The sequence below is a fragment of the Myxocyprinus asiaticus genome, chromosome 50, assembly GCF_019703515.2.
Source record: "Myxocyprinus asiaticus isolate MX2 ecotype Aquarium Trade chromosome 50, UBuf_Myxa_2, whole genome shotgun sequence".
NCBI lineage: Eukaryota > Metazoa > Chordata > Actinopteri > Cypriniformes > Catostomidae > Myxocyprinus > Myxocyprinus asiaticus.
This window is the reverse complement of record NC_059393.1, coordinates 8,237,373-8,259,259: the sequence shown is the minus strand read 5'-3', so window position 1 is coordinate 8,259,259 and position 21,887 is coordinate 8,237,373. Positions and strand designations below refer to the sequence as shown.

The window sequence follows — 21,887 nt, the reverse complement described above, 5'->3', positions numbered from 1 at the left end:
TATTTTCCATTGTATTGGAAAGACGCAAGAGGGATCTTCATTAGAACACCTTTTGTGTACCCCTTTACATCTTCAGTCTATTCAGTATATTATGTACTCATTGCAAAAATACCATAATTCAAAACTATTTGATCTGTTACATTTATTACATAAATGCCAAAGCTTCAGCCCTTTTTTTTTCTTTTGCAAGAAGCCCTATCACGCCATCCTTTGCAGACCTTCTTAACATGCCAAGACTGGTGCCAGTATGCCGAATATCAGTGCCAGACTTTTTCGTACTAATCTCTACTTCTGTCACAGACATGCCAGCCAGACTCATACCGATAGTCTGATAATGGAGCAGGAAGACAGTTTCTGGTGCCAGGCCCTGGAAGACCTGGAGACATGCGGGCAGTCCGAGCTACTGCGTGAGATTGAGGTAAAACAATATCCCTTTAAGGGAAGTCATTTTGCATGGCAGCGATCTTGGTAACACACCTTGGCAGCTATTTTCTATGTAGATTATCGGTATACAAGTACAGTCTATTTTAACGAGGAATGTCAGAGATCTCTAGACTTGCTTGTGAAGTTAATGTTGAAATAACATAGTGGCCCCAAAAAGTATTTGGACATTTAAACCACACTTAAAATGCAGGAATATATTTGCATTGTATAACAAAATAAAAAATAACAATGGCATATATTTTGAGAAGTATGTCATATTGAATAATAATTTGAAGAATGTGTGTGTTTCTTTGAAGACAAAGTGTCATTATCAGTTACATTATCAGCCGATCAGTTAGACAAACCTGCGTTTTATTCACCAACTTGAACATTCTTTACAGTGCAAACATGCCTATTTTAGGCTTATTATAGATTTATTCACAAAATTTGATTAAATTAAATTGCACTAGCAGGCAATAAACATAAGTTTCCCCCTTGAACGTTTCGACTCCCCTCACTGAACATTTTTGTGGCCTTCGCTGAGCTGCAAGAGCTGCCCAGTTTGCCTATATATACATGTGCCTGCCCTGATTCTTAGTGAATTCCCCCTTTTAATGTTAAAAATCCTAATAAAATAACTGTACTCCAACCACTATAGTACTGTTGCCACAAAATTGTGCAATTGTGCAATTTCTCACAATGCAAAGCAATGCACAATGCATCTCCTGGCTATGCATGCTGAATGATTGTCTCATTTCATGCCTGATTACGCAGAACAATGAGCACTGTTCTTACACAACCACCTGAGTTATGAAAGTACAGGGAAGTGTTTTTATATTTATTAATTTTTTTTTTTTTTTTGATGGCAGCGGCTCGTGAGGTCAGCCATGGATGACGTGTTTCTCATCTAGTCTTTAAGCAAGCAGTTTCTTGCCTTTTCATCATCATCTGTGTTGACTTCTCAGCATTACATCCCTTACAATAACACTTACTTTTTGTGACTTTCGTAATTACTTCAATCGTAAAGTAAGTGTTGCTATGCAAATTATTATTGCAAAATAATTTCATGACTTTAGATCTGTGCTGGCCATTTGTGGCTTGAGTCGAGTGAAATCCTGTTGAATTACACCTTTAAAGAGTCGGAAATGCCTTCTGTGAACTCACAATTAACACAAAGGACGTGCAGCAGATATATCCAACAGCAGCTCTTTGGAAATACACCAGACTGGAGCTCATTAAGGGGAAATGAGGATCAGCATCATGGCCTCGAGTTTATAGAGTGTTAATAAATGAGAGGATTGTTTAATGAGCACTCAGAGGCTTGCACACAGTGCCCCATTGGAACACTGTGGCCTAAAGGTCCTTTCACTGACTTGTGTCGAGGCTCCAAGGCACTGTTCCGTACAAGTGTGATGCTGTGCTTTGACCTCCACTTGAAATTTTTTGCAACTAGCATCATGTAGGGGTGGGCGGTATGACCGAACTCTTATATCATGATATGTGAAAAAAATAACAGAGAATGGTTCGTATATTTACATATTCTAAATTAAAGAATGGTTTTATATATTAATAATCATCTGGTAATGCCTATTTTTTGGATAATCTATTTTGGATATTTTTTTAAGTGCCGTGTTACAACAGTTTGCTCCATAGAGTTGATATGAGTCAGGTGAAAAGGCTTTAATAGGGCTGTGATCAGTGTCTGTGATTGGCTCTCTACCCCAAGGCTTCGATAATGACTGGCAGTGCCCTCAGTCTGGGTGTAGAGGGTGGAAAGGCCCACAGCAAAACAGTCAGCCAGCCCCACCTCAGCCCTCTGCGGAAGAACCCACATCTTCACAATGAGACCAAGAATAAGAGCACACTCCGCATGTCCGAAAAGACCTGGGAATCACGGAGAATCAAAGAAGAGATACAGGACATCCTGTCACCCACACCATTAGAGCTTCACAAGGTGGGTAAACTCCACAAAATCATCAAAGAACCCAACACACTCCACAATATCATCAAATAAAACAACAAACTCCACAATATCTTAAAATGACACACAAATGTCACAACATCATCAAATAAAACCACAAACTTCATCAAGTAACACAACTAACTCCAGAATAACAAATGAGACATCTTATTCCAGAATATCATCAAATAACTCCACAAACATCATCAGATAAGATGATAAACTCAATAACATAATCAAATATAATAATGAACTCTACAAAATCATCAAATAATACAAAACACAACATCATCAAATAAGATGATAAACTCAACAACATCATCAAATATAATAATGAACCCTACAAAATCATCAAATAACACAAAAAAACTCCAACACAACTACACAACTAGTACAACTCAAATAACACAACTAGTTCCACAATGTAATCAAATGACTCAGCAAACTCTACAACATCATCATCAAATAACACAACTGACTCAGTAGCATCATCAAATAACACAACTAAATCCACAGTGTAATCAAATCACTCAACAAACTCCACAACATCATCCAGTTACACAACTGACTCAATAACATCATCAAAAAACTCAGAAAACTCCACAACATAATCAAATAGCACAACAAATTCCACATCATCATATAAGCGCACATTCCACTATTTAATTAAATAACACACAAAAGAAAAACTCCAGAGTGTGTACACAACACACTCCACAACATCAAAAAACACAACTACTGTAACCACTACATCAACAGATGGCAAAGCAAACTTTACAACATCATCAAATAACACAACTGACTCGACAATGTAATCAAATGACTCCACAACCTCTTGAAATGACAAAACTAACTCCAAAATATCATCAAATAACACAACCAACTTCATAAAGTAATCAAATGCAACATCATCTAATAACACAACTGACTCAATAACATAATCAAATAACTCCACAAACTCCACATCACAAAATGACAAAACAAACTTTACAAAACTTAATCCACAAAGTAATCACATAACACAACTAACTCCAGAACATCATCAAACTACTCAAAAAAGTCCACAACATTATCAAATAACACAACTAAGTCCACAATATCATCAATTAACTCAGCAAACTCCACAACATTATTAAATAACTCCACAATCTCTTCAAATAACACAGCTAACTCCACAACATCATCAAATAACACAAGTGACTCCACAACATCATCAAATAACACAACTCCACAGCATCACCAAATGACAAAACAAGATGCTAACTCCACAACTCATCAAACTTCTCCACAAAATCCGTAATCTTTAAAAGACATAGCAAACTCCACAGCATCATCAAATAATGCAACTAACTCCACAATGTAATCAAATAGCACAACAAACTCAATAACGTCATCAAATGACACCATGACATCATCAAATGACACAAAACTTCCTCCAAAATATGAAATAACACAACAAACTCCACAACATCACAAAATGACAAAACAAACTTTACAATATCATCAAATAACACAACTTAATCCACAAAGTAATCAAATAACAAAACAAACATCACAACATGACAAAACAAACTTTACAACATTATCAAATAACATAACTAACTCCACAACATCACCAAATGACAAAACAGTCTTTACAACATCATCAAATAACTCTACAAACTCCATGACATCATCAGATAACACAACTAAATCCACAAAGTAATCAAATAACACAACTAACTCCACAACATCATCAAACTACTCAACAAAGTCCACATTATCAAATAACACAACTAACTCCACAACATCACCAAATGACAAAACAAACTTTACAACATCATCAAACTACTTTAAAACTCCACAACATCTTCAAATAACTCCAAACTCCACAATCTCTTCAAATGACACAACTAACTCCACAACATCACCAAATTACAAAACAAACTTTACAACATCATCAAATAACACAACTATATCTCAACTAACTCAAAATGTAATCAGATAACACAACAAACTCCACAACATCTTCAAATGGCTCCACAAACTTCACAACTCAAACTACTCCACAAAATCCACAATCTTTAAATGACACAGCAAAATCCACAACATCATCAAATAATGCAACTAACTCCACAGTGTAATCAAATAACTCAACAAACTCAACGATGTCATGAAATGACACCATGACATCATCAAATGACACAACACGCTCCGCAACATGAAATAACACAACAAACTCCACAACATCACAAAATGACAAAACAAACTTTACAACTTTGTCAAATAATGCAACTTAATCCACAAAGTAATCAAATAACAAAACAAATTCCACAACATCACAAAATGACAAAACAAACTTTACAACATTATCAAATAACATAACGAACTCCACAACATCACCAAATGACAAAACAATCTTTACAACATCATCAAACTACACAACAAAGTCCACAACATTATCAAATAACACAACTAACTCCACAACATCACCAAATGACAAAACAAACTATACAACATTATGAAATAACACAAGTAACTTTCAACTAACTCACAATGTCATCAAATAACACAACTAACTCCACAACATCTTCAAATGACTCAACAAACTCCACAACATCAAACTACTTTACAAACTCCACAACATCTTCAAATGACTCCACAAACTCCACAACTCATCAAACTTCTCCAAAAATCTGCAATCTTTAAATGACACCGCAAACTCCACAACATCATCAAATAATGCAACTAACTCCACAACATCACCAAATGACAAAACAAACTTTGCAACATTATCAAATAACACAATGAATTCAACATTATCAAATAACATACAACTTTCTCACAATGTCATCAAATGAACCAACAAACTCCACAAAATCATCAAATAACTCCACAAACTCCACAGTCTCTTCAAATGACACAACTAACTCCACATCATCATCAAATAACACAACTCCACAATATCACCAAAAGACAAAACAAACTTTATAACATATTCAAATAACACAACTATCTTTCAGCTAACTCACAATGTAATCAAATAACACAACTAACTCCACAACATCTTCAAATGACCCAACAAACTCCACAACTCATCAAACTACTCCACAAAATCCACAAACTTTAAATGGCACAGCAAACTCCACAACATAATCAAATAACACAACTAACTCCACAATATCTTAAAATGACTCAACAAAATCCACAACGTCATCAAATAACTCCACAAACTCCACAACATCTTCAAATGACTCCACAAAATCCACAACTCATCAAATGACTCCACAAACTCCACAACCTTTTCATAATAACACAACTCAATAACATCATCAGATAGCACAACTAACTCCACAATGTCATCAAATGACTCCGCAAACTCCACAACATTATCAAATAATGCAACTAAATCCACAACATCTTTAAATGATTCTACAAATTCCACAACTTTATCAAATAACACAACTAACTCCACAATGTCACGAAACTACTCCACAAACTCCACAACATCATCAAATAACTCCACAAACTCCATAATATCTTCAAATGACTCAACAAATTCCACAACATCATCAAATAACTCCACAAACTCCACAATATCTTCAAATGACTCAACAAACTCCACAACATCTTCAAATGAATCCACATTATCAAATAACACAACTAAATCCACAATATCTTTAAACTACTCCACAAACTCCACAACATCATCAAACTACTTAAACTCCACAACCTCTTCATAATAACACAACAGACTCAATAACATCATCAGATAACACAACTTAATAACACAACACAAAAAACAAACTCAACGACATCATCAAATGACACCATGACATCATCAAATGACACAACACACTCCACAACATGAAATAACACAACAAACTCCACAACATCACAAAATGACAAAACAAACTTTACAACATTATCAAATAACACAACTTATTCAACATTATCAAATAACAGAACTAACTCCACAACATCACCAAATGACAAAACAATCTTTACAACATCATCAAATAACTCTACAAACTCCATGACATCATCAAATAACACAACTTAATCCACAAAGTAATCAAATAACACAACTAACTCCACAACACCATCAAACTACTCAACAAAGTCCACAACATTATCAAATAACACAACTAACTCCACAATATCATCAAACTACTCAACAAACTTCACAACATCATCAAATAACTCCACAAACTCCACAATCTCTTTAAATGACTCAAACTCCACAACATCAAATAAAACAACTCCACAACATCACTAAATGACAAAACAATCTTTACAACATCATCAAATAATGTAACTAACTCCACAATGCAATCAAATAGCACACCAAACTCAACGACATCATCCAATGACACCATGACATCATCATACGACACAACACGCTCCACAACATGAAATAACACAATAAACTCCACAAAATCACAAAATGACAAAAAGTCCTGGTTACTTTCATAACCTCCGTTCCCTGATGGAGGGAACAAGACGTTGTGTCGATGTAGTGACACTAGGTGTCACTCTTGGGAGCCCCAAACATCTCTTCTTTTTTGAAAAAGGCCAATGAGAATTGGCGAGTGGAATTTGCATGCCACTCCCCGGGACATACGGGTATAAAAGGAGCTGGTATGCAACCACTCATTCAGGATTTGTGCTGAGGAGTCGAGACCAGGTCCTGGCCATTTCAGTGGGTAGTTCAGCGTTGTGGCAAGAGGGACACAACGTCTCGTTCCCTCCATCAGGGAATGGAGGTTACGAAAGTAACCAGGACGTTCCCTATCTGTCACTCACTCGACGCTGTGTCGATGTAGTGACACTAGGGGTCCCTATACAAAATGCCACAACTAGCTGAACTGTGTTACATGAACTGGCGGTGTGTGATGGGCAGACTTCTGTGTGCCTCGTAGCCAGCGCACCAGGTCATCACGTAACCTCCCCCAATGCTCTTATGAGCGTCGAATGGTCCTTCAGGAACAAGTCGACTGCCCGACTATAGGGACAGGCTAGCCCAGCTGAGGCCTCTTTTCCCTCTCTTTCTCCCCAAAAAGAGTGGAATTTGTTAATTGACTGGGAGCCATAAGTGTCTGCGTCGGGGGTGTCCCTCCCAAGGGAAAGACACTACGGAGACCACACCCCGCCCAAAAAGAGGGGGGGTATTTTGAGTGGAATATGTCACATGGAATGGAATATGAGTCTTGTCGGAAGTATGTCATGTGGAGAGGTCCAATGGTAGGTCCTACCAGAAGGGGGAGGAGTTTCTACAGAGCATGGCGACCGGGAGGAAGATACAGTTCCCTATCTGTCACTCACTCGACGTTGTGTCGATGTAGTGACACTAGGGGTCACTCTTGGGAGCCCGAGACACCTCTGATCTTTGATAAAAGGCCAATGAAAATTGGCGAGTGGTATTTGCATGCCACTCCCCCAGACATACGGGTATAAAAGGAGCTGGTATGCAACCACACATTCAGATTTCCTCTTCAGAGCCGAACGGTCATGCTCACTGAGCTGAATACTACTGTTCATTCACCTCTGCTGGATCTAACGGCGCATTTCAGTGGCTTCTCCCCCCTCTGCACTGGTGCACTGCAGAGAATGCCCCTGGGCGCTTCGGCAGAAATAAAAGAGTATATTTCTCTAAAAGAGTATATTTCTCTAAAAGAGCGGCGCACACGGAACGTCTTTTTAAAGACACGTCTTTCTAAAGATGCTTTTCCGATTGTGTGTTATTCCTGGTTGCGCTCGTTATCTCTCGCCTTCTGACGGTCACGATCACTGTCTTTCGTGTCTGGGCACTGCTCACGTGAAGACAGCGTTCGTGGATGGTCATGTTCTCATTGCGAGAATATGTCCATGGCAACGTTGCGGTCATGACTCGCCTTCGTAAGAAAGCAAGCCACCCCAGAGGCTCCCCGCCTCGGTCATTTTACCCATGGGTATGAGGCCAGCGTGGCTAGCACTGCCTCCGCTGGGTATCCCCCCGCGGACCTCCCATTCCCCAGCATGCTCGTCTGCCCCAATCGGGCTTCCGGATGAGTCCGCCGGCTCGTCTCATGGTGAGTTCGACCTCTTATTTGGAGCCCGCGAAAGTGATGAGCTCTTGAGCACAGCATCGGAGAGCGAGCTCGTCCAGTTGGAAGCCTCAGCTGGGCTTCTTCCTTCAGGGACGATTGCCCAGTCACAGGCTGACGCGGAGATGACGACATGCTTCCCCAGGCAGCCGCGAGCGTCGGCTAGAGTGGAACTCACTGCTCTTCCCTGAAGCCTTGCGGCTCGGTGATTGGTTCCTGGCCTCGCGGCGCCACTCAAAGCCACGCCCCGCCCCGTTCCTTTCTTCCCGGAAGTGCATGAAGAGCTGACAAGGTCACGGAAGGCTCTTTTTACTGCCCGGTCCCGATCTTTTCAGCTTCCCTGCCCTCACTACCCTCGATGGTGGGGCGGCCAAGGGCTATTCAGCAATCCCCCGGTGGATAAATGCGCTCGCGGTGCACCTATGCCCGCAGAGCACCGCCACCTGGCACGGGTGCTCAAAAGCCCCCGTTCAAGGCCTGTAGGTTTACGTCGTCTCTGACGGCCAAGGTCTACGATGCCGCTGGACAAGCCGCCTCCGCCCTGCATGCCATGGCTCTCCTGCAAGTCCGCCAAGGCACTAAAGGAACTGCACGAGGGTAGTTCCGCCCCGGGATTGATGCAGGAACTGCGCTCGGCGACCGACCTCGCTCTCCGAGCGACGGAGGTCACGGCGTGGTCTCTCAGGTGGACGATGGCCACACTAGTGGTCTAGGAGCGCCATCTTTGGCTCAACCTGGTCGAGATGGGCGAGGCCGACAAGACACGATTCCCTGCTGCCCCCATTTCGGGTTGATGCATATGAGGCCACTTCAGCACTGGCTCCAGACTCGAGTCCCGAGATGGGCATGGCACCACGGGACACGTCACGTGGTCATCACACCGGTCTGTCACCGTCTTTTCTGCCCTTGGACCGACCTCTCATTTCTACGGGCAGGTGTTCCTCTAGAACTGGTCTCCAGGCGCGTCATGGTCACGACAGATGGGCTGGGGCACTGTTTGCAACGGGCACGCAGCCGCCGGCCTCTGAACGGGTCTGCGATGCATTGGCACATCAACTGCCTCGAGTTGTTGGCAATTATGCTTGCCCTGCGGAAGTTTCGGCCGTTGATCCAGGGCGAGCACGTGTTAGTTCAGACAGACAACACGACAATGGTAGCATTTGTCAACCGCCAAGATGGTCTGCGCTCTTGTTGTATGTCACAACTCACCCGTCGTCTCCTCCTCTGGAGTCAGCAGCACTTCAAATCACTGCAAGCCACTCACATCCCAGGCAACCTCAACACTGCAGCGGACGCGCTGTCACGACAGGTCACCCTCAGGGGAGAGTGGAGACTCCACCCTCAGGTGGTCCAGCTGATTTGGAGTCGATTCGGTCGAGCACAGGTAGACCTGTTTGCTTCCCGGGAATCCTCCCACTGCCCACTTTGGTACGCCCTGACCGAGGCACCCCTCTGTATAGATGCACTGGCACACAGCTGGCCCCCTGGACTGCGCAAATATGCGTTTCCCCCAGTGAGCCTACTTGCACAGGTCAGGGAGGATGAGGAGCAGGTTGTCCTAGTAGCACCCTACTGGCCCACCCAGATGGTGCTACCATCTCCATCCCATGCTCCGGGCAAGGGGAACCAAGGGGACAATCGCGTTGGACGTACCGGCGGGTGGGGCCTCGCGGTGGGGCAGAGCAGGAGACACCACGTTGAGGGGGCTCGAACCCCGAGCTCATGGCTGTGCTGAGTCTGGGGTAATCGAGCACTTACCTGGCTCCGGGTACCCACCATAGGACCGGTCAGCGATGGGGGAGGAGGAGAACCATCCTCGTAATCCATCACAACCACCCGGCGTGGGTGTGTTTGTGCTGCAGGTTATGCTGGATGGCCTCCATCTGCTTCTTAACCGCTGAGAACTGCTACGCAAAGTCCTCGGTGGCGCCGAATAGGCCAACCTGGGAGACGGGGGCGTCAAGGAACCATACTTTGTCAGCCTCCCTCATCTCGACCAAGTTGAGCCATAGGTGGCACTCCTGGACCACCAAGGTGAACATCGCCTGCCCGAGAGTCCGTGCCATGATCTTCGTCACCCAGAGGGTCGAGATGGGTCACCGAGCGCAGCTCCTGCATCAATACCGGGTCAGAACTACCCTTGTGCAGTTCTTTCAGTGCCTTGGCTTGATGCACTTGCAGGAGAGCCATGGCATGCAGGGCAGAGGCGGCCTGTCCAGCAGCAACTTAAGCCCTATTCGCCAGTGACGATGTAAACCTACATGTCCTGAATGGGAGTCTCGGGCGGTTCCGCCAGGTGGCGGCGTTTGCGGGCACAGGTGCACCTTACCGCCTTGATCACCTGGGGAATCGCCGAGTACCCCCTGGCAGCCCCACCATGGAGGGTAGTGAGAGTGGAGGAGCTCAGAGATCGGGTCAGGCAGTGAAAGGTGCCAGCCACGACTTCGTGAGCTCCTCATGCACCTCCGGGAAGAAAGGGATCGGGGTGGAGCGTGGCCGTAAGCGGCGATCCGAGCCCAGGAACCAGTCATCAAGCCACAAGGATTCAGGGCAGGGCAGAGGGTTCCACTCCAGCCCGATGTTCGCAGCCACCCGGACAAGCATGGCCGCCAGCTCCGCGTCAGCCTCAGACTGGGCGACCGCACCCGAAGGTGGGAGCCCAGCTGAGTCCTCAGTGACAGACTGGACCAGCCCACTCTCCGATGCTGCGATCAGGAGCTCATCCTCTTCGTGAGCCCTAAATGAGACTGTGAACTCACCCTGAGGCAAGCCGCGGTCTCATCTCAGAACTCGACTGGGGCAAACGAGTGTACTGGGGAATGGGAGGTCTAGGGGGGTTTACCCGGCGGAACGGCTCCCATTGGAGTCCCCAAATCACCCCCAGCGCTAACCGACGCAGCCTCATACCCGTAGGTAGAAGGACCGGGGCGGGGAAAGGCTGGAGAAGCTTTTCCCTTTAAGAAGGAAAGCCGCGACCACAACGTTGCCATGGTCACGCTCTCGCAGTGAGACCGCGATCGTGGCCGTCGGAAGCGGAGAGGTAACAACCGCAACCAGAAATTAAACACAGATGGAAAGGCATCTTTAAAAAGACGCTCTCCGTCAGTGCCACTCTTTTAGTAGGGAAAATATACTCTTTTATTGCAAGAATATATACTCTTTTAGACTGTTGAAGCGCCCAGGGGCGTTCTCTGCACTCCACCGGTGCATGAGGGCGAGAAACCGCTGTAATGCGCTGTAAACTCCAACATCTTTTTTAGAGGTGAATGGAACAGCAGAGGGATTCAGCTCGCTGAACACAACCGCTCGGCTCCAAAGAAAAAATCTGAATGAGTGGTTGCGAGCCAGCTCCTTTTATACCCGTATGTCTGGGGGCGTGGCATGCAAATTCCACTCACCAGTTCCCATTGGCGTTTTCTCAAAGATCAGAGGAGTTTGGGGCTCCCAAGGGTGACTCCTAGTGTCATTACATCGACACAAGGTCGAGTGAGTGATAGATAGGAACTACTCAACAAACTCCACAACATATCATATCATATAACACAACTAATTCAACAACATCATCAAATGACAACATACTGCATAACATCAGTAATAATGTTGTGGAGTAGATTTTATTTTAAGTAAATAAAAAAAATAAAAAACCTTTAGAATACCCAGAATCTGCCCTAGAATTCTACTTTGTTTTGGTGATTTGGTCAACATGTGAAGTGGTCTAAATTATTATTTTTTTTTTTTTTAACCACTGGGAATTTTTAGAACAGCATTCATCTTCTCATAATAAGTCCCTGGGAAAGGCAAAGAGACACGATTCCCATCCCCATTATATTGCAGGTGCTTTTTCATGAGGCAGTTTAACAATAAATGTGTATGTCAACTCAAAGGTGTTTTTTTTCCTGGAATTACTTGATGCAGTTGCATAACAGAAAGTCAAAGCCAATAAATTATGACTCATACAGATCGGTCCAGTCAGCATATCTTTGGTTTACTTCCAATGAATACCAACAACACTTAAAAACAAAACAAAAATGATGTCTGATTTTGGTGTCTGATTACTTTTATGTGAGAAAGATTATGTACAGTATGTCAGTAAAACAGAGGTTGAGAAACTATTTAACATTTTCTCCTGACAGTTGGTCAACAACTTCAGAACAAAATGGGTAATTTGTTGAAATCATTTCCGTTTATCAGGTGACAGTGATGAAAGATCCAGAGAGAGATGACTTTGGGTTTAGTGTGTCTGACGGTTTCTTGGAAAAGGGTGTTTATGTGAACATGATCAGACCAGAGGGCCCAGCAGACCGTGCCGGACTCAAACCCTACGACAGGATTCTCCAGGTGCCCCCCTCTTCTCAGGTCACCACACGCTGCTTCTCAACCCCCTCTCGTCCAGCTATATGATCTGCTCTGCACAGTTAAATATAAACTCTCTCTGAGAGAATGAGCTATGAGAGTGTCAGTACAAGTGTTGAGGAAGCTAACTTGCCAAACTACAAGCTACTCATAATTTAAAATAAACATGTACAGTAGCTAAATGACAAGCTCTTAAGAAAAAAGTAGGTAACTACACTTCCTGGCCAAAAATAAAAAAGAAAAAAAGTTGCATACTCTAATATTTCGTTGGACCGCCTTTAGCTTTGATTACGCCGTGCATTCATCGCGGCATTGTTTTGACAACCTTTTGCAATGTCACAACATTTATTTCCATCCAAAATTGCATTCATTTTTGGCCGAGATCTTGTATTGATGATGGGAGAGTCGAACCACTCTGTAAAGTCTTCTCCAGAACATCCCAAAGACTTTCAATGGGGTTAAGGTATGGGACTCTGTGGTGGTTAATTCATGTGTGAAAATGATTCCTCATGCTTCCTGAACCACTCTTTCACAATTTGAGCCTGATGAATCTTGGCATTGTCATCCTGGAATATGCCCGTGCTGTCAGGGAAGAAAAAATCCATTGATGGGATAACCTGGTCATTCAGTACATTTAGGTAGTCTGCTGACTTCCGCATAACGTTGCTGAGCCTAGACCTGACCAACTGAAGCAACGCCAGATCATAACATTGCCTTAAATCCAAATGGCGATTTTATTTTATTTTTTTATTTTTTGGCCAGGCAGTGTAAATTTAAGCTATTTTTATATTTTTATAGCATTTTTGTTGCTGTACATTGCTACTTGTTTTTAAAAGAACCATGTTACTGGAAAAGCTACATAGTTTTTAAAGCAGCGTCACTACTTTTAGTTAGTAACTCCTCAACACTAAGTGCATTTACATATGCAGTCTTACACCAATTATGCTTAATAAGCCAACAACATGTGTGATCATGTAAACACCTTAAAAAGCTTTCCTGTGTCAGGGTAAGGTCATAAATTATAATAGTAATTATTTATCACATGTTATACATTTGCACATATACAGTGAATTCTTTTTTTTTTTTTTTCACATATCCCAGCTAAGCTGGGGTCAGAGTGCAGGGTCAGCCATGATGCAGTGCCCCTGGAGCAGATAAGGTCAAGGGCCTTGCTCAAGGGCCCAACAGTGGCATTTTGGCAGTGCTGGGGCTTGAACCCCTGACCTTCTGATCAGTAACCCAGAGCCTTAACTGCTGAGCCACCACTGCCCCCTGAACAGTTTAAGCATAAACCGATCGGCACAGGCCGATTTCGCTCTGCATGTAAACACCTTTACTGACGCCCTTACTGGCTTATCAGTTTGCATAACTGTCGTGTGATTGACTGTTTACATTGTAACATCAAAGACAGAGAACAATCGGGTGATTTAAAATCTCATGTAAACTGTTTTCTTGCATTGTCAGATTTTTTGAATAAGCTGATTTTTGGAAATGTTCAGCATACTGGTGTACATGTAAATGCACTCACTGATCAATAGGCCTCTGACTCAGGGAGGACATGTAGAGTTAGACTGTTATTTCACAGTATTGGGGTGAATCATCTGCACAGCACTTGTTTTCACATCCTAGGGAACGTCTCACTCCTCTTACAAATCTCTGACGCATCGCTAGGTGTGGAAATGATGAACAGCTGTGGTAAGTTAACCACAGTGAAAAAACAATAACATGAGGGTGTTAGATTACAATGTCTATGCACTAAAAAAATTATTATCTTAATCAGTATTTTTGTCTTCTGTATCCAGTAAAAACATCTAAACATCCTTAAAACAAGAGACATTTACTTGAGAAGCAAAATTGTATAAGATTTTAAGACTTATTTTAATATTATAGATCTTGAATTTTTCTTCTCTCTCTCTCTCTCTCTCTCTCTCTCTCTCTCTCTCTCTCTCTCTCTCTCTCGTTTTAAGCATAAATGTAATACAATTTTTATGTTTAAAATACAAAATTGGGTGTGGAAAACTAGAGTAAGAGAAATGCGGTAAGAAAAATTGTTAATCTTAATTCAAGATGTTTTCTATATAGATGTAGTGTAGGCAAGATATAGTAAATGTATCTTGTTTTAACAACGTTTAGATCTAAACATCAAAAATACTGATTAGGAAAATTAGCTTTTTCCAGTGTGGATCTGAGTTGGTTATAGAATCATTATATGCTTTATTTTAGTATGTTTTGTCCTAAAATTCCCAAACAAAAGTTGTGCAGGCTATAAGTTAGCCTAATTAGTATATGTTATTGCTTAAGGAAGGACAAATTTTGAATGGCATTTATGGCACCGTGAGAAGGAGACTTACTTATAGTGAGTGATATGAAGTCAAAGTTTTTTGTTTTTTGGTGTAATACCATTTGCTGATTTGGCTCAGTATTGCTTGAAATGTCTTTCTTTGAGATTTTTATTCTCATTTAAACTCACAATTTCTTTATTCTCAGTTTTCCGCTGACAACCTGGCTATTTTAGATGACCCTTAGATTGAGAAATGATGGACTCATTAAAACATTAGCGATTAGTGTTTATATATATATATATATATAGAATGATATATTTATATATATATAACTGCGGAATCGGGGCAGGGCAGTAAAAGGTGCCTCCCAAGACTTCATCAGCTCCTCGTGAAGAATGGCACTGAAGCGGGGTGTGGCTGCTTTGAGCGGCGCCGCGAGCCAGGAACCAATCATCAAGCTGTGAGGGTTCAGGGGAGAGCGGAGGGTTCCACTCTAACCCGACGCTCGCAGCTGCCCGGGAAAGCAAGTCCGTCATTTCGGCATCGGCCTGTGACTGGGCAATCGTCCCCGAAGGGGGAAGCCCAGCTGAGGCTTCTGCATCCAACTGGACAAGCCCGCTCTCCGATGCTGCGCTCAAGAGCTCATCATCTTCGCGGGCTCCGAACAAGAAGCCAGACTTGCCGTGAGATGAGCCGGCGAACTCATCCGGAAGCCCGATTGGGGCAGACGAGCATGCTGGGGAATGGGAGGTCTGCGGGGGGATACCCGGCGGAGATGATCCCATTGGAGTCCCCAAATCGCCCCCGGTGCTAGTCGCACTGGCCTCATATCTGTAGGTAGAAGGACCGAGGCGGGGAGCCGCTGGGGTGGCTTGCTTTCTTACGAAAGCAAGCCGCGACCGCAACGTTGCCATGGTCATGTTCTCGCAGTGAGAACATGAACCATCCACAAACGCTGCCTCCGTGTGGGTCACGCCCAGACACGAAAGACAGCGATCATGACCATCCGAAGTTGAGAGATAACGACCGCAACCACAATAACAATAACACACAATCGAAAAGGCATCTTTAGAAAGACACATCTTTAAAAAGGCGTTCCAAGTGTGCCACTCTTTTAGAGAAATATATACTTTTTTAGAGGAGGAAAAGCTCTTTCAGAAAATATACTCTCTTGTTTTTCTGCCGAAGCGCCCAGGGGCGTTCTCTGCAGTGCACCAGTGCAGAGGAGGGAGAAGCCAGGCATTAAACTTGATTCCCCAAACAAGTGCACATAAAGCTGCACTTCAGCTATGTATTTTCACATGCACAAGGAAAAATCACATGGATTGAACAGGATCCTTGTTGAGCACTTATGGAGCACTAATCACCCCAATGGCGACTTTACACGAAACAGTTATTTACAGTAAAAAAAAAACATCAATAATACTAAAAATAGCTTGAATCTCTTTGGATTCTTAAAAACTAATTAAATGCCCTTATGTTCCTTTTGACTAAACAAACATGCTTAAATTATTCAAGCACAAGGGCTTATGGGTATTACCCACAACCTCAGTTCTGTATGCCCAGTGTACATAGGTGCCATGGTTTGTTCCTGGCAGGCAGCAGATGCCCTAACCCTGCCCCCACCCTAATCCTTTTTTTTCTCCCCTTTTCTCCCCAATTTGGAATGCCCAATTCTCAATGCGCTCTAAGCCCTCGTGGTGGCGTAGTGACTCACCTCAATTCGGGTGGCGGAGGACGAATCTCAGTTGCCTCCACATCTTTGACCGTCAAAGCCACATCTTATCATGTGGCTTGTTGAGCGCGTTACCGCGAAGACCTAGCGCATGTGGAGGTTCACACAATTCTCCGCGACATCCACGCACAACTCACCACGTGCCCCACCGAGAGCGAACCACATTATAGCGACCATGAGGAGGTTAACTACCCACCCTAGCAACCAGGCCAATTGGTTGTTTAGGAAGCCTGACTGGCCTGTTAGAGTGTGCCAACTTTCTATATATGAGAAAGTTTTGCAACCTTTATAATACTCAATTCAAGTGCACTGCCCTCCTGAGTGAGTAGAGCAAAGTGATGCTTACTGTTGAATGGCCTGAAAACAACACCTGTGCATTTTACATATGTTTACATTTGTTCTCCACCAGGTAAACCATGTGCGGACACGTGAATTCGACTGCTGCTTGGCCGTGCCTCTCATCACAGAAGCCGGAGACAAACTTGAGTTGGTGATTAGCCGAAACCCGTTAACACAGCCGGGTGTCGCCCAGACCAACGAATGCCATCCCCACTTCACATCTGTAGGCCATTCTCGTGAGCACCAGACCAGCATGCTGGACCTGTGACCCTTAAGAAACTCAAACTGTTACACACTGGACCATTTGTTGCAACAGACTATCATTATGAGCCATGATTTACTGTTTTCATTACAAAATTATAATGAACTGATATATCTAGGATTCAAAAGATTATACGGAGGGATCATGGAGGCTCTATACAGAACTATAAAAGATTTGAGCCACAGTTTTCTGAAAAGGATCTGAGCCAGTTTTTCTAAATATATATATATATATATATATAAAAAACAAAAATAACACAAAATAAAGTACTTGGACTACTACAATGCATACTGTATAAGAACTTTGCTCCATCCAATGCAAGTTAAAAAAAAAAAATGTTTCACGTTTTGTTTAGATAGCAAACAAAAAAAGTTTTTTGGTATTTTTTTCTGTATTTTATTTTTATTTTTTTTGTATTTCTTTGTTGCTGGACTTGAAAGGACTTTGCCCAATCTAATGGAAATAACATAATTGTTTTTTGTTTTTTTTGTTTGTTTGTTTTATTTTTTTGTTTGTTTTTTTTGCTGGACTTGAAAGGACTTTACCCCAACTAATAAAAGTTTTTATTTATTTATTTATTTATTTATTTTGCTGGACTTGAAAGGACTTTGCCCCATCTAATAAAAGTATTTTTATTTTATTTTATTTTTTATTGTTTGTTTGTTTGCTGGCTTGAAAGGACTTTGCCACACCTTCTGCAAGTAATTTTTTATTGTTTTGTGTTTTGTTCTGTGTTATTTTATTACTGGACTTGAAAGGACTTTGCCCCATGTAATAAAATATTTTATTTTTTGTTTGTTTGTTTGTTTCTTTGTTTTTTGTTTTGCTGCTGGCTTGAAAGGACTTTGCCACACCTACTGCAAGTAACATCTTTTTTTGTTTTGTTTTGTTTACTTGAAAGGACATTGCTCTATTTAATGCAGTGTTTTATTTTTATTTTATTTGTTATTTTTTTTGCTGGACTTGAAAGGACTTTGCCCCATCTAATGCAAGTAGCATATTTATTTGTATTTTATCTTTTTGTTTTGTTCTGTTTTCTTTGTGTTGTTTTGTTTTGTTTACACAATAAACGTACTGCTTAATTGTTTTTTTTTTATTTTTTATTATTTTTTTTTTTTAAGATAACAATAAATATACTTTGTCCAAATGTTTACAAAAGAGAAAATGATTCAGCTTTTGGAGTAGATCCATGGTAGACTTCAGTGTTTCTATGTCCTTGTATTTCCTTTTTCAGCAACAGTGTTTTAACGAAAAGCGATCTCCATATTTAATTCCAAATTTAGCTTTTTTGCATTTCAGTCCTGGCTGAGTCAGTCACAAGGTGACTGCCAGCTGCTCAAAAAAGTGAAAAGCTGTTTGATATCGGCAACAAAGACTTCACAGCCACTCATGTCAACACCACGTGAAGTCACACGGTTCCTGTACTTTATTTTCTTGGGCCATACACATTTACTTGCTCAAGGCACATTCGTTTCTCACAGTTCTGACCTTACACACTTCCTCAGGCATTTGTGAGAAACTGTGAAATGAGAAGCAAACTATAACTTTGTCGATGCTTTTTGTAGTGTGCAGTACACACTTACATTACCCACATCCTTAAACAACACCTTATACTCCCATGCAGCAATAAATTCAAGGCCTGACATGTTTCCTATTGACATTTTGAAAACCTTAGGGCCGATTTTACTAAAGAGTTGGTACACTTCTGTATTTCAGCACAAAAACCTGCAAGCTTATTTACTAACCTTTCACAATATAGCTTACTGTGCTAAGTACAATCATAGCCCTATATTCTCATCCCACTTTCCTCTCCATATCTATTAACACCAAACTGTTGCCACTAATTAGTATTCACACCAGTCTCTGCATATGTCCGGACATCAAGGACACTTCATGTACTGTGACAATAGACTGTTGCCAAGCTGTCATTTGCCACCACTGGCCAAATATCACAAATGTTTCCGCTAGAGGCTATTTTGGACTCACCGTCCCTTAGAGTGTTTGTAAAACCGTCACATCGTTAACTCATGTTTGGCTTTTCTCTGGGCTCCAGCTGTAACAAAGGTCACATCTTTGTGGTCACACTGTCCCAAAGTCTATTAACCTCCACTGATCATTTATCTAGTGTTTCACAAAATCATTGGTGGGTTGTGGTCAAATATATAGTGGGGTTCAACAGTCCACACTGAAAATCTGGGATGCAAAATATAATTTGAACATAAAAATAAAGTTTTAGGATTTTGGAAAAAAAAAAAAAAAAAATGGAAGAAATATTATGATGTCAGACTTTGATCAGATTTATTTATTTATTTTACAAAAATAGTATTATTGGTTCACCTTATAACCCAAAGTAAATTCCGGTTCCGGAACCAAAAATGTCAGCAATAGATTTTATTTATTTTGCTTTCAAACATTCTTCCCACACTTCAATGTCTATTTTTGGGATAATTTCTCTATGTTCCTTGAATATGATCCCATCCACACCAGAACACTTATTCTCTGCAATTCTGTGGATTAGATGAGTTCATTTATTTTATTTCTGGAAATCACAAACAAAATCTATTTGTAGAAAGCTCTCAGGAGCGAATTCACTAAACAGTTGCACCACTTTTTTCGTGTGGTATTTCAGCTCTGAAAGATGTGTCTTATTTTCTAACGACCCGCAAACTAGTACAAGCAGCCGCAAGTATTTAAATGAAATCATTATCATTCCATTCAGTGCTAGTCAAGCACACTTTCGGCATGTTAAAGAGATGATTCAGGTGTCAGGATCACAGTAGTGGAGTGGTGCTGCATCCTCAACTATACAGACCTGAGAACCAACCCGTAAGATCAGAATTGTGGTTGTGCAAACTGCGTTTACCACAGATTTTGTGGGCACATTGGGTCGTTGCTTGATCTTAAACCAGTGCAGACAGCGTGTGCAAATAAACAGCACTATTACTGGACGCAATTCAATCTTAGTGAATACCCCACTCATTGTTCTAAAGACTTGGTTTCTTTTCAGTCGAACAGTCAGAGCCTGTTTGAGCCCATCGCATTAGAAGTCTACCCAAGGTTCGCTCCTTGGCCTCTGCAAGTTCCTGTCTGTCTTATATAACTCTACCAACTGCTTGCAAAAAGTAACCACAAAAAATAAGACCGTTATTTATTTGAGATCTCAAAATTTAAGGTCTGCATTGCGGTAGACCAGGTTGCCGCATTGCAAGACGAATGCCAGCAAGCAAAGTTATATCTTGATACAGCACAATTTGAGGGACAAATTTGATGTTTTCTTTTCTTTTTCAGAGCATTTTAACCATAGCAGTAGTCTATGTAAGTATTTTAACATATTGTACATACTATTCCAGGAGGAAAAACAATGGAGTTGCTTTTATATGTGCAATACTGAGGCCATAGACAGACGTTTAAAGGATTTTACATAGGATTTATAAATCTCCAATGTGTTCATCCCTATGCATTTTGAATTCCTGACCAATGTATGCATTGATATTAATGTGTATTTTTGAATGTGTAAAATGAAAGTTCTTTTCTCTGTACAGTATTTTTGTATGAACTCTAAACCTTGCTGTTTCCACAGCGTATTGACGCACAATGATGAAAGAGAACTGATTATGACGTCTATTCTGTTTGGGCTTGACTGGTTTGGTGTTGAAACACATTCCTTGTCAATACGGGAATGTGATTATGAAATCATTTTCTAAAAAATACATAAAAAAATACATCAGAATAAAAAAAGGTTAAAAAGCATCATTATGAGTTATGTTGTGTGTATGATCGCTGTACGTAGCTGTACTGAAATATGAATTTGTGCGAGAGGCATGGTTGAGGACTTGAAACAAGTGATTCATCTATTATGAAAATGCCACATGGCATCTTGATCAAACATCTTAAAATGTTTATATGTTGTAATCAGTGTTGGGTAAATTACTCAAAAAAGTAATTCATAAAAAAATTACTGCAGTAATTACTTCTCTAACAACTGTAATCAAATTACTTTACTGATTACTTCAGAGGAAAACAAAACATTACTCATTACTTTTAAGTTACTGTGAAGTTTTTGTATTTCTGTTCAATGAGTTCAAGGTATTATCTTTACGTAAGAATGGCTTTATGAACATCTTATTTTGAAACTGACCCTTCGCTTAGCTCCGCCTTAAATGTGCTTCTGACCAATCCTGTCTTAGCAACTGTTGCCCCGCCGCCATTACTCTGACAAGCGATTGCCTTTTACCAATGAGAGTCTACAGGAGTAATGTGTGTTTGAGTTGTTTCAAGCGGGATTTTATCGGAATGATCCAAAAAATGTAAAAAACCTTGTTGCTGGGTCACTTGTAACAGTGACACGAGGTACCTAGAGATGATGCACAGTGTTTTTTCATTCTTTTTAAAAAATCTTTAAATGTTGAGAAGAGCATGCTATGGATTAAAGCGTGTCATTCCTCTCTCCCAAATGAGCATGTATAAC

At 41.5% G+C, this 21,887-nt stretch overlaps 1 protein-coding gene across 3 annotated transcripts in view; it reads left to right on the top strand.

The window, feature by feature from the left end:
- Positions 1 to 21,163, top strand: part of LOC127438670 (glutamate receptor-interacting protein 2-like) — a 195,109-nt gene extending 173,946 nt beyond the window's left edge. For 2 of the 3 annotated variants that reach the window (XM_051694408.1, XM_051694409.1), the window contains 4 exons: positions 301 to 418; positions 2,150 to 2,377; positions 12,640 to 12,804; positions 17,228 to 21,163. In XM_051694408.1, the coding sequence (XP_051550368.1) occupies positions 301 to 418; positions 2,150 to 2,377; positions 12,640 to 12,804; positions 17,228 to 17,425 (709 nt within the window). In that variant the 3' untranslated portion in view covers positions 17,426 to 21,163. The remainder of the gene's footprint in view (positions 1 to 300; positions 419 to 2,149; positions 2,378 to 12,639; positions 12,805 to 17,227) is intronic. The other variant, XM_051694407.1, reaches the window with a different exon arrangement.
- The last annotated feature ends 724 nt before the right edge of the window (positions 21,164 to 21,887 follow it).